At 40.7% G+C, this 17530-nt stretch overlaps 1 protein-coding gene across 1 annotated transcript in view; it reads left to right on the forward strand.

Annotated features, from left to right (window-relative positions):
- Positions 1-17530, forward strand: part of LOC310943941 (alpha-1,6-mannosylglycoprotein 6-beta-N-acetylglucosaminyltransferase B-like) — a gene marked incomplete at both ends in the record, with an annotated part of 95272 nt that overhangs the window by 17235 nt on the left and 60507 nt on the right. Inside the window, one exon of the mRNA XM_083909637.1 lies at positions 13106-13256. Within this exon, the coding sequence (XP_083765763.1) occupies positions 13106-13256 (151 nt within the window). The remainder of the gene's footprint in view (positions 1-13105; positions 13257-17530) is intronic.

Raw genomic sequence — 17530 nt, forward strand, 5'->3', positions numbered from 1 at the left:
CTCTCTCTAAGCAGCTGAGCTCCCACAGTTTACTAAGTCAATGGCGGAAATTGCCTTAGGTTCTGCTTTGTGCAAATAATATCCATGCTATGTTCACAACGAGTATATAAAAAAAAAAGTGTTTACAGCGATTAAATACACATCACACTTATTTAAATGTGCCCAGCTGCAGCGCACTGAGTGTTGTGAGCTGAGTTTTTACTGTAAGTGTAACCTCGACTGTACCACCGGGCTTCCTGTCGCACTTAACTTAGGCATTCGCACCGAATAGACGGAGCTTGACTCGGTACGATTGGGGGTTGTGACATTCAGCCGCTCCGAGTTTGCTTTCACACTTTGTCGCTTTAGAGAAACGAACCGAAACTTTTGAATAACGTATTCCCCTCCTCACCTGAGGTGGCGCTGCATCAAGAATTACTGAATGAGAAGACGAGACAACAATGAGCAAGAAAACTCGCTCATCGATGGCGTTGTTGGAGTTAAAATCCTATCGTTCTATGTCAACATACGACGCATATATACGCTGCAACAATGGACTCGGACATTTCCCCAGGCTATCGTTCAACACGCACGTATGTTTTGGTTGCGTTTACCCACAATGCCCTGCTTTGTAGTCTGCTTTCCTCCGTTTGGTTAGCTTGTTTTAGGCGTTTGATGCGGATCAGAGTTTCGGTTGCGCGGGCACACCTGACCAAACGAAACAAACCGGACTTTCCGAACAAACGAACTAGGATTCGAACTAACGATTCTTTTCGTAATCGATGAATCGTTTGGTCCGTAAAACCAAAAATGATTCAGTTTTAATGATTTCATTGTTATGTGGAGCAAAGAAACGAAGAAAATATTCACATTTAAGAAGCTAAAACAATCGGAAATCTTGTTTTAATCATGAAAAAAGCTTCAAACGATACGAGTAATTTGGTAATTAATACATTTGAATTGGAAGTAGCTGGTGTGAATACATTTGTTGGCTCCAAAAATGGATGAATCTTGAAATCACATTGAAGAAAAACCTTGAGAAATAAAAACAAGCTCTAGAGACACAAACATTCCAGTGCATACATAGGTTAACATTTGTATTTATTTTTTTTGCCATTAAGCCATAAAAACTGGAGAAGGCAGAAAACCTGCAAACTCACATAAAATATGCCATACACAAAGATCTGCTAATACAATTATATATTTATTCACACACACACACACGCACACGGGAAACACACTTGGCACTGTCTAGTCGCCATCATCAATATTTCAAAACAACATCATCCTCAGCAACACGGGAGAGTTGATAAATAATTGATTGTCCGTCCTGTGGGATTTAAATTGTGTTCTTTGCGTACGCGACGTTATGATTTCTGTGCTGTGCAAACTTTCACCTTTTTATAGGGGACAACGATTCCAACAACAGAAACTCGCTTATTCCAAACATCCAATGACATCTCAGCAAAGTTCTGCTGACGGAGACAATATTTCTTTATTGTTTTATAGAGACTCGGGTAACGGGAAGATAATGCCATTAGAGTTTCAGCTACAAACGGAGGATTATTGAAGCCGACACCATGGTCGGATTAAGCTGAGAGTGAGATAAATCAGAGCCTGAGCATTAGTGTGTGTAGAGAAAATAAGCTCAATTTGAGGGGAAATATGGTGTTAATTAGAATAAGCATGTGGAACCACTTTAATCGTTCATTGTAGTCGGGAGTCGGCACAATAAAACTGATGATTATTCCTCTAAGTGATCGATCAAGAGGGTTTAAACACAAGAAAGAACCTGAACTCAGGTAGAAGTCCTGGAAGTCAGACTTTATAAATGTTTTATTATAAATGCGGAGAGAGATTGAACAGCTGGAGGTACAGTGTAAATATAGTTTGGTTAAAAAAAAAGGGTGATGCTCTGTGGAGACGACGTGAAAACGACGTCTACACATGTTCACGCACATTAGCTGATCGATGTTGCTCGAAAACATTCTTGAGTTTCAGTACACTCTTAAAAATAAAAGTGCTAAGTTGAACCGTTCTTCGGCTTGTCCTCATAGGAGAATACTCCAGGTAGAACCTTTTCCAGAACCATTAGTGTTACCAAGAACCCTTGAAATACCCTTTCTTCGGGGAAAGCAAATGGTACCAGTTAGAACCTCAGCCCTTGTAGAAAGACCCTTTTGGAACCCTTATTTCTAAGAGTGTAGTGATGTGTGAGTGCCCTACATATTGGACATTTATCAGCATTTCTTGCCATAATGAGTTGGAAAATATACTCCGCCAAGGCTTTTATTTTTTATTTTTAAACCATGAATACATAAAACCATAATAGAAGCATTTCATTATTTAGTGCACATTGGAGAGTAGCTACCTGCTGCTGGCTATGGTTCTTGAAAATTTAAGCATGGTCCGCTGTTTTTCTAAAGTTACAAATTCATACATTGGGGGAACGGGGGGGGGGGGGAGGGCAATATCTGCTGTTTTATGGGTTTTGTTTATGAGCCACAAAGAAGCTGCTTTCACTCTAACAAAATGCTTGCAAGGAAATGTTCGTCGAGATTTAGTGAAGTCCTATTTTTCCCAGTTGAAGTAAATTGAATGGAAAAAAGAACGTATCTGAGAGGTTGTTGTTGGTCCTTTATGCTCGTGCCATAGCCGTCACATACCTGAACACTTATTCCCTTATTTGCACTGTAAACATTTGTATAATATACCCAGCATGCAGCTCAACAGCCTCAGCCAGATGTCCATTTTGGCTCTCAGAACGCTTATATATCTTTTCTCCCTCACACATGGTTTCACCGGTCCTCTGCTTCATTACCTGTAAGTCAGAGTAAATAACGGCGTGAATGAAAGTGCCAGGTTTGCCTCGGAACCAAACGGGGTTGTGTCTGCCAAAGCTCTCAGTGCAAAGAAAAGACTTTGATATTAATTTATCTGCTAATGGCTGAATTATAGACTTCTAAACTTACAGGTTCATACGGAGGAGGAAGCGGGAGAAACGCTAGGATAATATTTATGGGCAAAGTCCTCATTGAGAGATCACCGAACAGATTTATTTCAAGGAAATTGATGTATTATTCATAGCTGAAAAAGCTGTTTAAGTTTAAGTATGGGCACCAGGACGAGAGTGGCACAGGCTGATGAGGACTTTTTCTTTTGTTCCACGGCAATCACCATAAAACTCTTTTTACAACAGCTGCCAAAACATCACCGATAGTTGCCAGGAAGTGAAAGTTAAGATTACTCCAACTTGGCCTGGGTATCTGTACGCTCCCCGCTGCTTTTCTACTACTCTCTTCTGCAGCTTTACATATAAATCCAACCCGGTTGCACTGTTTCAGGAAGCCGGAAAATCTGTTGTTCACGGACAACTGCAGCGTTTTATAATAAAACGTTGTGTTTTTCCGTCGTTATAAATTGATAAAACGGTATTTTAACATGCGGTAACTGCCAGATATTGAAAGTTACTCCGGAAAAATGGCACTTAGTTACAGGACATTTTCTTGTCCTGCTATGGTTAAAATAAGAAAAAAAAGGCAGACATTTTGAGGGTGTTTCTGCTGCTGGTGAAGAATTAAATGGAGAACTTCTGCCGGGCTGACAAGTTTTGGAAAAGGTCAAACTTCACAGGAATGATCCTAGCTGGAGAAAGACCCCGAGCAAAGTGAGCCCTCCACATTTATACCTGAGCAACTCCCCTTTTGCAGTCCTCCAATAGGCAACGAGTCTGCCATTCCAGGCTGTGTTTTCACACCTCTTTGTCTACTGTAGGTATCGGGGAGCCGACTGTTGTGGGGTGGTGTCAGTTTAGGCTAGACACTAGACACAATATACAATACACTATACACAAATGACCTGGTATTCTGTGTTCGGCAGGTATCGGGTGATGGGCAGTTGTAGCTCTGAGTCAGAGGAATTGAATTTACCATTACAATGGTTGTGTTTAAGGGCTAAGATAGACAGTTAATTGATTTTCGGTTATTTTAACCCATCTTCTACCTCTGTATTGCTTGCCATCGCCCTCATCTTTCCTGTGAACACACAGCATACACTAAACATACTTCCAAGTCTATGTAAAGGAGACTTTTGTAAAGGATGCTGGCTGCACTACACTTTGAGGCATTGCTCTCTATTGCGCGGCTAAATGATGCCTCTTATAATGCTATAATTGCCGCTATTATTCCATTAGCGTCGGTGTTTGCGAATAGTCAAGTGATGAGTGCTTTCAATTAGCCGTGTTATTTTGGATATGTATTATTTCTAATGTGAAAGGTATGTGGGTCATTTCACTCTTTCAGGTTTACTTCCAGTCATGTGTGTGTGTGTGTGTGTGTTTTGCGATTTTGTGCGATTTAAGTCAGTAGAGTCTGATGAAGAAATCCATTGTTTTGTATTCCATTTGAAAAAAAAAAGCATGGTTCCAAACGGCGGTTGCTCCATCACCCCGTTTCATCACGCTTTCATCAAGAAACAAATGCGCCCACGCACAAGACGAAACTGCGCTTGTCAACAGATTAACCTTTCATGCTGCACGTGTGTACACGCAATTTGCTCTCGACTCAACTATTGTTTTTTTATTTTTTTTGTGCTTTTGTGTGGAAGCTCAGTTGATGCCAGTGTTTCAACCTGTGTCATCATAATATAAAGATAAGCCCCGTAGACGGTGACGGAGGGAAAATTAAAGTAAGAAAGTGCATGAAAGATAAGGATAATGGGCATAATATGAAAGGATGCTGCAGAGATGTCTGGGAAATGACGAACGCTGCGACGACTCCTGTAAGCCAATCAAAATGCAGGAAATGAGGGCAAAGGGACAGAAGTTGTCAGCATTAATATGCAGTGTCTGTATGTTTTAATATCCTCTCATATCTGCCATCTCCCATCAGGAAATCCAATTTGTTGCATATTTCAAAAGCTGAACCTTTATAACCTTTTACATGTTAATCACCAGCTGATTCTATTCTATAGCTAATGCAGGGGTACGAATCAGCTTCGTAATCTTCCTTTAAGTTCTGGCCTTACGTCTGACTAAATTGTCCCTCGGATAATTTGCTATTCATAATGTTTACTTTATTGCCGGTTCAGCGTTTCGCTCCCTTCACGCTCCATTTGTCGTATTTGCGTCTGCTCCGGCTCACACCGAACCAACGCTTTCGTTCCCAGAACTTCCATCGCACAAATTTCCGTGTTGTGCTTAAATCTTTCACTTCTGTTGTTTGTTTAGCTGTAACGCTGCTCCTGCAACGTAATAATTAAACCACATGTAATTTGCGCTAATTGCGCGTAGGGAGGAGAAATGAGCGAGATTGTAGCGGAAGTGTGGCGTTGAGCACCGCCGTCTGTGCGCCGGGGGATGGCGTTGTGGCGAAGGAGTGAGCGAAAACCATGCGTTAGGAGGATAATATAAACATGAGGATTGTATTCTATATGTGAGGTTTCTTGCTCGACTCTATAGTCCACGGTCTCTCTCTCTCTCTCTCTCTCTCTCCTGAGGAGCGTCGGTTACGCTGAAGCGATGATGTAATCTCTAGGCAAATCCTGCAGCCCGATTGCGACTAATGGAGAAACGACAGGCAGAAACCGGCGTGAACGCAGTGACTTTAGAGTCGCAGCTGGATGATTTGATTGTTCTCTCGGAGAGGGGGGTGTCTCTCAAACAGGACACGGTGAACCCACAGTTATTAAGCATTGATTAAAACGATCAATGTGTGTGTGTGTGTGTGTGTGTGTGTGGTGTAGCAGCGTCGACTCGAGTCTTTATAGCCCTGACTTTAAACTATGATATAAAATCACAGTTGTGTTGCTTTTTGTCACATTTTCCTGACTTTTTCCCCGCTCTTTCTCTGTGTATGTGTGTGTGAGATCGGTCTGACATCGGTCTCCGGTTAATTTAGCTTTGTCAACCTTTCTCCAGCAGCAGGCCCTTCCGTTGGCATTCATCAAACCTCAAATAGTTTCCCCCTCATAAATATTCACACAATCCCTTCACCCCTCCTCCCTAAACCAATCAAAACACCATTCTGTTATTCAGACGTGTGTGTGTGTCTGTGTGTGTGTGTGTGTGTGTGTGTGTGTACAGTAGATGATTGGCTGACTCACAACAAACCCAGCACACAGCATAGATGATCTAGATGTTGTTTACTTGTTTATTTATCTGCATTTGTGATTTTTGTAGGTCAATTGACCTCCGGCATTTTGTTTGTTTGTCTGTTTGTTCGCTAGCAACATAAAGCAAAAAAGTCACAGACGGATTTGGATGAAATTTTCAGGAAATGTCCCCATATGGACCAGGAACAAGTGATTCAATTTTGGGCGTGATCGGTGCACGCCAGCAAGGGTGTATTGTGTAGGCACTTGTGTAGGAGGTCTGCGCTCTCCGAGTGCTTTTCTAGTCTAGTTTAATTCAGTTATAAAAGATGACCCTGCTGTCCTTTCTGTGACTCCTGCAGTCCAAGAACCTCGAGGCTAATTTTTGTTTTTATCCAGTGACATGAAAGAGGTTGATGGGTGCGATGTCATAGATGTTATATCACTCTTTCTGTGTCATTCCCATTGTCACAAAGCCAGACATGTTGGTTTCATTCAGTCACTTTAAGTGTCGTGTTTTCCGTGTGACACTTTTATTAATAACCCTTTAACACCTTAGCCTCTAAATGTCCGTCTGGATTTTTATTTTGCTTATTTTAACCATAAAAGGGCCAGAAAAGGTGACTAAGATGGTATTAATATTTCAAAATGAAGAAAAACAAAAATAAGTTTTATTTAAAATGAGTGCTGGACGCGTTAGCGGCGTCAACGTTGACACACATTAACGCATGACACGTTTCCATGACCGGAAAGAGACGTGCGTGACGTCATGTTTACGTGACTCCTGATTGTTAAAGGCGCTATATGTAAGAATGTGGCCAAAAACGGTTACTACACTCAAATACTTCAAAATACCGAGGTCTTTTAGGTTTCGTTTTCTCTGCCACTGTAGCTCAGAAGTAACTGGCAACCCGTGGTTGCTCGGCAGCTGCGACGCGACTGACTGCAATGATTGGTAGATGGCGGTAGGTGGCGCCACATGCCAAAACATGATTTGCAGTCTGCAAAATGTTTTTTTTATGCAAATATTTTGGCTGTACTGTTAATAACAGGTACGCTGGTTATTTGTAGCGCTGCTCTTTTCATTTAACAAACGGATTGCTCCAGTTTGACTGTAGGCGCGCTAATGGCGCTAAACGAGCTAATGGAGCTAACTGGTAAACCGTGCCTGGACTCCTGTGTTGTGAAAATTTTCCAGTCAGTTGACATGGTAACGCGTCATGCGTAGTGCCTAGTGCCCTGGACAACAGACGTTTTTTTTCCCGTTATGGCATCAAATATGCTGATTAACCATCTTCCTGCAACAACACAAATGAAATAACCGCAATAACCACAAGGTGGCTTTGACGTGCAACTTCTCAGCTTTCAGAAACCGTTGCAAATTTTTCCAGTGCAAATGAGTTGAAAAGTTAAAGCTACATCGTGTTGCTTATTTAAATTGCCAGTCACTAATGTTAATACTTAGGATGTAGCTGTCGGTTACAGTCTGTGTGTGTGCATACATGCTACATATACACCGACACATAATGTCTCTTGTGTTTCCACTTGTCTCTTTGTAGACACGAACAAGATTTCTGTTTAAGCTTCACGCATTTCAGTCCTTGGCAGAGATACGATGTGCTGTGACATTAAATATTCAGCCCAGTGTGGTGGCTGAAGCTGGGCTCTTTGAGTGTGTGTGTGTGTGTGTGTGCTGATTGTATTCCATCCATGGCACTGGAGGAAGCCAAACTCAACAGGAAAAAAGCATTCCAGCAGGTTGGTCATGTTAGGTCACTGTTTTTTTACTTTTAATAACATTTTAATAAAATTCTCATATCTCTATCATGGTTATTGAAATAGCCTGGTGTGGTGACATGTAAAGCAAATACATGTACGGGTTAATTAAGATTTTAACATGACCATGGAGATGTTTTATGTGCCATTTCAAACAAGCCTTTGGAACATTGGCACTCTGCAATTTGTTCACCTGTGTCAAACGCGTTTAAAAACATTTCCAGTGAGTCTTTCATCGCCGAGCCTCATTGGTTACAGCTGGTCATTCTCACACAGCGTCGCCGTCGAGCTTCTGTGACTAAGTTTCGACGCGGAGATTTGTCCAGAGACGCAGAGACTGGCAGAGAACAATTAGCCCCCTGACCTTAAATGATATTTGATACACGAGAAACATGGGACACGTCTATTCTCCTGTACCTTCAGGCTCGTTGAATCAATTGACTGCTGGACAGCACAGCTGTTTGTTGGTTATCTATCAAGGGCCAAGGGTTTTGTATTACTTTGGTGTTTTTCCCTCCCCCGTCTTGTAATCGCTCACGTTATAGTTTATTAAAAGCCGTTTAGAAAGAGACTCCCTCATTTGAAACCAATCACACTCTAAGTGTGTGTGAGGTTATCTGAAATCACCATCACTATATATATATATACATATATATGCATACATGTATATGTATGTATATATGTGTATATGTATGTATATATGTGTATATGTATGTATGTGTGTGTATATATATATGTATATATGTGTATATATGTATAAATGAGTGTGTACATATATGTATACGTATGTATGTATACGTATGTATGTATACGTATGTATGTATACGTATGTATGTATTCGTATGTATGTATACCAGGGGTCACCAACGTGGTGCCCGCGGGCACCTGGTAGCCCGCAGGCAGCCAATAGGGTGCCCGCGAGCTCACTTCACTTCACCTCACTTGCATGTATCCGTATGATGGCTCAGTAAAATATCTTTGATATTCTCTCGCGTTTGTCCTCACAGGCTCCGGTAGAAACATGGCGTCTCGCTGCTAACAGTGGCTATGCAACCGCAGCCCGCGACCATGTTATTTTACATGACTTTTTGAAACACTACGAAAATGAAACAAAAACTATTATACAGCGACTTGACAATGCAGGAGCACATAATATGTATAAAAAAGTGGATTTTGGGTTATATAAACCCATAAATACTACACAGTGTCCCTTTAAATGGTAAAAAAATGGTGCATAAAATGTTAATGTGGTAGCCCTCCATATAATTTTTTACCCTTAAGGTAGCTCTCTGTCTCAAAAAGGTTGGTGACCCCTGATGTATACGTATGTATGTATGTGTATATGTGTATGTGTATATGTGTATATGTATGTGTATATGTATACATATGTATGTATGTATGTGTATATGTATACATATGTATGTATATATGTATATGTATGTGTATATATGTATATGTATGTGTATATGTGTATATGTATGTGTATATGTATACATATGTGTATATGTATACATATGTATGTATGTGTGCATATTATGTATACATATGTACGCATGTATGTATCCGTATGTATACGTACGTACATATATGTATATATGGGAACATACGTATATATGTGTACATACTTATATATGTGTACATACGTATATGTATACATACACGTATGTATGTATATGTACATGTATGTATATGTACTGTATATGTATTTGAATGAATTTGTTTAAATATTCATAAATTATATTATATAATATAATTATATTTTTAGATAATTTTTTTCATATAATATAGATGAAATAATATCATGATATAATTTCTCTCTAAATCACAAAAAAATCTGACAAAAAAGCCTTCTTTTTCTTTTTTTACCCTTTAACAGAAGTTATTTTATTTGCTCCTAACCCTTTACATGGATGATATCTATTCATTTATTCCATCAGTCAATCACACAAAGATAACACCCTGACACGACTGTTGATCACAGGCAGAGAGGATGTGACGCTCCTAAGTCTCGCACAAATACATCTGTCGCCGCGGCGATAACTTGCTGAACTTGGATTTGCCATCTGCTCCTGCGAGAGATCCAGGTAGACAATGACCTTGCGTGTGCGCTGCGTCAGGCACGGGAGAACCCTTGGCAGTAATTGCCTGTCAGGTAGCAGACGTGTGGTTTGACATAGTGGTCAGACGGTGTAATCCAGGTGTTTGCCGTGTCAATATATGACGGGCCCTATGTGCTCTGATGGGAGGATAGAGGTATAAACTCTGACCCGCTGTGGTCGCCTTATCTCCATAGATTTATCCTTTTTAGCTGCTTTCTTTCTTCGTCGTGTGTAGTAATTGAAAATAACTAACGATTATTTTCTCAATTAATCATTTGGTCCATAAAATGTTGATCAGTGTTTGTCAAACCTGGAAATGACGATGTTCTCAAATGTCTTTGTTTTGTCCACAAACCAAAATGATTCAGTTTTAATGATTTCTTTGTTATGTGGAGCAAGAAATAATATACAATAATTACATTTAAGAAGCTAAAACAATCAGAAATCTTGTTTTAATCATGAAAAAAGCTTCAAACCGATTAATAAATCGTTAAAATAGTATAAATTAATTGTTTCAGCTGTAGTTTTGGATGGTGGTCAGATCTCCTTTGGCTCTTTTTGTCATCATTGCCGTAACATGACGTTAATATGCTACAGTGCACATATGGACAGATCAGATTTCATACAGATCTTAAACAGAATATAATAAACACACAAAATGGCATTCTTGCTTTTAGTCTTTTTTTTGGATTTGTACACACAATTATGTCTGATGACATCAACTGACAAATCAAATACTTCATAGCAAAACACATCGTTGTTCTAACATTTTTAACAGCTTTGCACAGGTCAAAAATCTTAACAATAATAATAATACTTTGACTTTAACTTGAATTAAAGTGCACGGGACTAACTCGATATCTTTTGCAGAATGAACTCCTGAGTTGAATCGTGTGACGCCGGACACCCCCACGTTTTTATTTACTTCACTTATTAATTTACCGTATAATTGCACAGGCTCACATAATGATTGTGGTTAAGTTAATTGTGCGGCGACACAGTTCTTCCTGTCGCTGATTCTTTTTATGGATGCGATCATTGTGACTTCTTCCACAACCGTATCTCCACCTTTCAGCAGCCTGTGTGAACCCCTCCGTGTAATTATTCTAATGAGGTCGGGTTCATCTTTTATACAGCCACAATATAAATATATGCCTTCTTTATCTCCCTGTCTCCCATTATATGAAGAGAAATCAATGCTGCACTGAGAAACAAAGACGACTGTAGGGGAGAATTAAAGTTGCACACATCCAGAGGGGGGTAATGCTTTCATGGTTTTAAAGCAGTGCCACGGCGGGGGTCATCTCTCTGTCATGCCCACAAAAATGAATATTCTCTTTAGCTTCCTCTCCTACAATGAGCCGTGTTGTGTGTCCTTCCTTTGTCGTTCAGGGCACGAGTTGTGTAACTGTGTGACCACGAGACAATTTGGGACACAGTCCACATTCCCTCAACTGGAGTCTTAGCGTATCATTGGCTTTACTACAAGTATAGGGACCTCGGTTGCCATGGCAACCACCGTCGGGGGGAATTGGGAGTTTCTGAATTCTTTTAGCCGGCTAAAGAGACGGAGAATAACCCGGTGGTCACATGTGGCCGAGCTGGGAGGCGAATGAGGCGTAAAGTAAAATATGACGGCGTGACCTGTGATTAAATCGATAGCGCAACCTTTATTTTGGGCTGGCTCGATGCCACTTTTGCTGCCGATATTTAAACAACATAATGCTTTAACTACGTGGAAGATATTTGCATCCGTGTGGCCTGTGCTTGTTGAAGCCTTTGCGTCGTATTTTTTATGCTTTATGGATCATATTCCTTGTTTTTCTTTTGCCAATATCCAATTTTTGGCCAGTATCGGACTGATACTGAGTGTTTTATCAGCTCATTTCTAGCTTTATAGCAACAAAATGATGCTCACGATGATGGCAGGGAACCAAGTTGGAAGGGTTTAATGCTTCGCTTTATCAAACTGCCAAGCTGTTTCGTGTTTTTAGGGTAGAAAGTGTTTTTTTATCACTTCTTATGGAATATACCATATACAATAAAGTCAAAGGAAGTATCCATTTACTGTAGATGCCATTTTCACAGTCAATGTGTTTACATGCATGTTAAAAGTCTTATTTTAGTTGGATTAAGACAATAATTTGGTTTTCTTAATGTCATGAGAACTCCTTAGTCTAAAATCGAGCTAGTCTGAGTCGGACAAACTGGAAATCTGGATAATGCGATTCATAGTCCGATTAATCGCTTAGTCGGACTAGAGTCGGACTTGGCTTTATGTGCATTCACCAAAACTGCACCACCTCACTGATTTTTGACCCGGAAGTAGAAGGAGATGCATAAACGTCTTTCTTAGGACAATAATTTGGTTTTCTTAATGTCATGAAAACACGTTAGTCTGACTAAAATCCAGCTAGTCTGTCGGACTAACATATCTGGATAATGCGATTCATAGTCCGATTACTCACTTAGTCGGACTACAGTCGGACCTGGCTTTTTGCGCATCAACCACCTCGCTGATTTTTGACCCGGAAGTAGAAGTAAAAGTATTTCCTCGTACAACACAGCTACCACAAGTGGTTTGTTTTTCTATGACGTGAAGTTTCAACAGGAAACTGAGTCATTATTCACTAGCTCACAGAGGGATCCAGCGCCACCTACGGAGGCGGAGTCAGACGTACACAAACAATAAATCGGTATTCTCCTCCACGTTATACCCGGACTCGGCGAGTTGTCCGATGGCCTGCCTTAGTCAGACTACGTCCTAAGCTCTTCTGTTACATTCTCATGATTTTTTGGATACATTTGATAAACTGATGAGAGGTCAAATGTGAACATTTCAAAGTCCTTCAGTTTTTACCACATATAATATGATGCGAGTCTGCTGTTGATGGATTCACTGGTAGGAAAAACAGACATAATTCGTTGTGAGCTGGCACATGAAATAAAGAAGTTTACTTTTGATCTTCACTGCTGTGCTGAGAAAGTCATCCAAAACGCAACCGCAGCCAAAATCGGCGTGGTGAGCGAGAGGAAGCTGCAGGCTTTGATTTTTAATGTGCATGCTGTTCTGCAAGATTGTCTTGCACTTTGCTGTCCGACGTTTCATTCAACCCTCGTCTTCTGCTTCTCTGTCTCTCTCTCTCTCTCTCCACGCTCAGTCCTGGGAGGTGTGGAGTCGCGCGGCGTGCTGAGGAAGATCAGCGACATGCTGGAGGTGATTCTGAAGAAGATGGACAGCCTGTCCAAGCTCGACAACACCTCCACCACTGACGCGCGGCGTCTGGACGAGCTCAGTTCTGCGATCAACAGGTACGCTTATGAGTTACCGACGTTTTGATGTTATTGCTCCATCTATCCATCTTCTGCTGCTGTATCCTCCGCATGAGGGTCTCAGCTGACGTAGGATGAAAAGTAAACCCTGGGCAGATCACCAGTCCATCACAGGGACACAAATCATCCACTTTCACACCTACAGTCAATTTTAAGTGTCCAATTTACCTAATCCCATATTACATGTGTTTGGACTGTGGGAGGAAGCCAGAAAACCCGGGGAAAACCCATGCACACACTGAGAGAACATGCAAACTCCATGCAGAAAGACTCTTCTTGGTCTTCCAAGGCCACTAGACCAACTCGTAGATGTAAATTGTGTTATTCTCATGCCTGGATCTTTACAGTTTCACACATGTAAGCTTTCACACATGCAATGGGACAACAACTTTGTCAGAGAGCGCCGTTTGTGCTGTAGTGTTTGAGCTAAAACACGTCGATTTCCTTCGATTTGGATGGTGCTTTTGCTGCCACTTGGAAAAAGTTGAGCATTTCTCAACATCTGCCAATCAACAGACCCACATTGTCAACACTCAAAGTGAATTAGAAACATTTTTCTGGATGCCTCCATTCGCAGTGTTATGTTCTTTGAAAACGTAATGAAAATCCTTGACTGATATGTGATTGTTTCATTGAATGGCAGCTTTATTATAATACATTTCAGAGCTTTAAAAATCTAAAACAAAGCAAATCTATTCTTAGTATTAAATGAGGTGGTATAACTTTAAACTTGACGTCTAATCTTTAAACTATAAGCACTGTAATGAGATTCGATCACCTCTGTATTGTCCAGACTTCTGTCTTGACAACCATTTTGAGCCATTTACTTTGGTATGACCTTGCCGCCAGAGCGTTTATCACACTGCTCTTCTCTTAGCGCCAGAACGTTCAATTGTATTTTCCGTATGAAGTTCTTTTCTCCTTTCATTTCCATACAGCCCTGACTAAAAAGTCAGCGCAGGCACAGTGTTGATGTGATACGCGCCGACGTGAATGCCCCCTCACCTCCTCATACTTTGTTAAACGATACCAGATAAATGCTCACGCTGAGGCTATAGAGCGGAAGGACGGGAGCGACGAACGCGGCCCGACATCGGCGTTAACTACGATCAATGTCTAGTAATGGGCCTGTTTAATGTGAAGGGGGCTGTTCTTCTCTTTCTGTGTGTCGTAAGGGACTCTAACAAGGGCGGTATAAGAATGTGTAACTGTAAAAGAAATCAATTTGCAGTTATTGGCTTAAAAGCGGGGTCGTTTTGCCTGTGTGGGGAGTATAATTGGTGTCAAATACAAAAGCTTAGATCAAAGTTGTGCGACCATCCTCATCCATGTCGGCCCATAATTTATAAAATGACAAAGATTATCCTCGAATAATAATCCGTAATTGTCATTAGAGATCGGAGACGCTGTTCATATTCATTAATTAAATCATACAGTCGTATCAGTGTTGTCTGGAGTGAAATACAGAGATCAGAAAAGCGTCATAAAAAGGTTGAGTTAGGCTTTATCTGAGTGGCACAGAGGAGAATAAAAAAATCTATCTTCCCCCCGCTGCAGACAGTGAGGCTTAATCCACAGTAACTGTGCCTCTGGCTTGACTACACATCCCATTACACGCATGGCATTAAACCAATTACCCACATTTATATAGCGGACGACTGCAGTTTGCAATTTGGTGATTTGCCTCAGCCACATAATGGAAACGACAGTGACGAGATAATAACTAATAATCATTTGTAATATTTTAACACAATAAAACCCTATTAAAAACATTATTTCATTATGTTGTGTAACATATTATGTGGATTATTTATTTAAAGGTGCATAATATGTCACAGAGACTCCGGAATAATGTTCATATAACAAACTGAACTCGCCAACAACAACAGTACAGACAAAATATTTGCATTAAAAAATATATATTTTGCAGACTGCAAATCATGTTTATGTTTTGAAATCGTGTTTTGGCATGTGGCGCCACCTACCGCCGTCTACCAATCATTGCAGTCAGTAGAGTTTCAGCTGCCGAGCAACCACGGGTTGCCAGTTACGTCAGAAAACGAAACCTCAAAGACCTCGGTATTTTTATATGTAGTAACGGTTTTTTTGGCCACATTCTTACATATGGCACCTTTAATTATATATTTATGTCATGTACCTCTATTAGAGCCAGACAGAGTAGTGGATATGTTTGTGGATTATTAGCAGTAAATGTCATTATAAACCTGGTAGATCTGCACACAAACTTCACCGCGTCTGCCTTTTTCGTCTCCGATTGATTCTTTTTGAAAAGTTTCAGCACATCGGGAACAATATGCAATCGAAATCAGCACAAAAAAAAAAAATCCATTTCATTTTTCACAGCGCGGTGTTGTTGGGCATGGACTGAATGGATCCTTGGAGTGAAGCAGCTATAATAACTCGAGTGATTATGTTTGTTTTTTTTATTCAGGAAGCAAAAGGGGAAAAAGCTACTGACTCAAGTAAATTGTGGCGGACATGTTACACACACACACACACACACACACACACACACACACACACACACACACACACTGTCGCAGCAGCAGTCGTTGAAATGAAGTCTCTCCTCAGTCCACTGATTTTAATTTTATTGCTTATTCCTCCTCTTCTTTGTGCATTTGTCTTCCTGTCTTCTTTCATTAACTTTCTCTGCTTTTCATTTCATTGCTCGTAATGTCCATTTCCCAAATATTTGTCTATGATTTCTTTTTCTTTCCTCCTCTCCTTTTGCACTTCGACACACGAGGCAGACGCTAGGTGTGTGTGTGACTGTGTGAAGAAGGGGAAAAAAGGAAGAGAGAAAGCTCAATAAAAACAATCCCAAATCCAGGCCATTTGCAGGAGCACATACGCACACACGGGAGTCTAATCTTGACGTGAGCCTCATCGATGCTGACACGCTCTCCGACTGTGGCAAATGGGAGTGGAAGTCTGAAGCCTCAGCCGGTGATTCAGCCGTAGGGCTCGCCACTCGTTAAGAGCAAGAGAACGTAAGAGAAATAACGAGGGAGCGAAGGACGGATGAGGACAGGAGGAAAGGAGAGTTGATTCCACTCCGTTTTACTGCGTCGCAGATGAGACGACGGAAAGATGGGGAAATAAGTCTCTCTCCCCTCAGGTGAACACTTTCTTAAGATCACCGCTCTAGCTCGGCTTTACTTACGTCTCCTCCCCTAAGCGCCCATCTAACAGCCGTTTTTATCCCAGGAGGCCGTCTTTTCTGCAGCACTCAAGTCAATGTCACGTTGACCGCTCGCAAGTTTGCTGTAAGTGGGGAAGCGAGGGAAGCTCATGGCAGTCTCTGATTTCTTTGTTGATGTTTCAACCTTAAAGGGCCACTTTATCCAAAAAATATAGTTCTTTTTTAATTTGTGCTGGCACGTTAACGCGTGACGCGTTTCCTTGGCGACGAAAACAAGTCTCTAAAGTAAAGCTAACCTTTAAAAACAGGCACACAGACGCAAAGCGCGGGGACGCTGGCTATTACTGAGGATGTGAATCTTTGGATGGCTCACGATTCGATTCATACGATTCTCAATTCAAACCATTCTCAATTCAACCATTCTTGATTCAAAAATTTATACAATGCATAGTGTGTTGAGGCAAATTATGGCATCAAAACAATACAGTTTGTATAAGATAATGTAATAATGTGTAGGCATGCTAATGGCACTAAAGGAGCTAACGCAGCTAACTGGTAAACGGTGCCTGGACTCCGATATTTTATTTGATCATGAGACACTGGCTCCGAGATGCACGTTTCATTCCCACAATATTAGAGGACGTTGGGATTGGAACAAAATAAAACTGATGAATGGTTGACGTCAAAGGGACTTCCTTTAAAGAAAATAAAAGCCCTACACTGCTCTTCACTGTGTTTTATGAATAAAAGATGTGAAAAAAAATTAATTCAATTAAAAAAAAAAAAATAATAATAATTAAACTCTGTTATAGAATGTGAATTAAACAAACACAGCAGCATTGTACTTGTTTTAAGTTTACTCTTAGTTTGACCAAGTGGGGAAAAAATGGCTGATAATAAGCAGTGGAATAGAATCGGCGCTGCTGTAGAGTGTGAGGTTTTAACATTGTTACATCAGTTGGAAAAGAAGTCGGCTTACATGCAAATAAATGGGCATCATCCAAACATGCAAACACAGTGACACAATCATCTGGACAGCTTTAGAATCTTCCAGAACTCCCCACTTCCTCAAAGAGTTTGAGCTCCT

This window comes from Microchirus variegatus (assembly GCF_963457635.1).
Source record: "Microchirus variegatus genome assembly, chromosome: 23".
In the NCBI taxonomy this organism is placed as follows: domain Eukaryota; kingdom Metazoa; phylum Chordata; class Actinopteri; order Pleuronectiformes; family Soleidae; genus Microchirus; species Microchirus variegatus.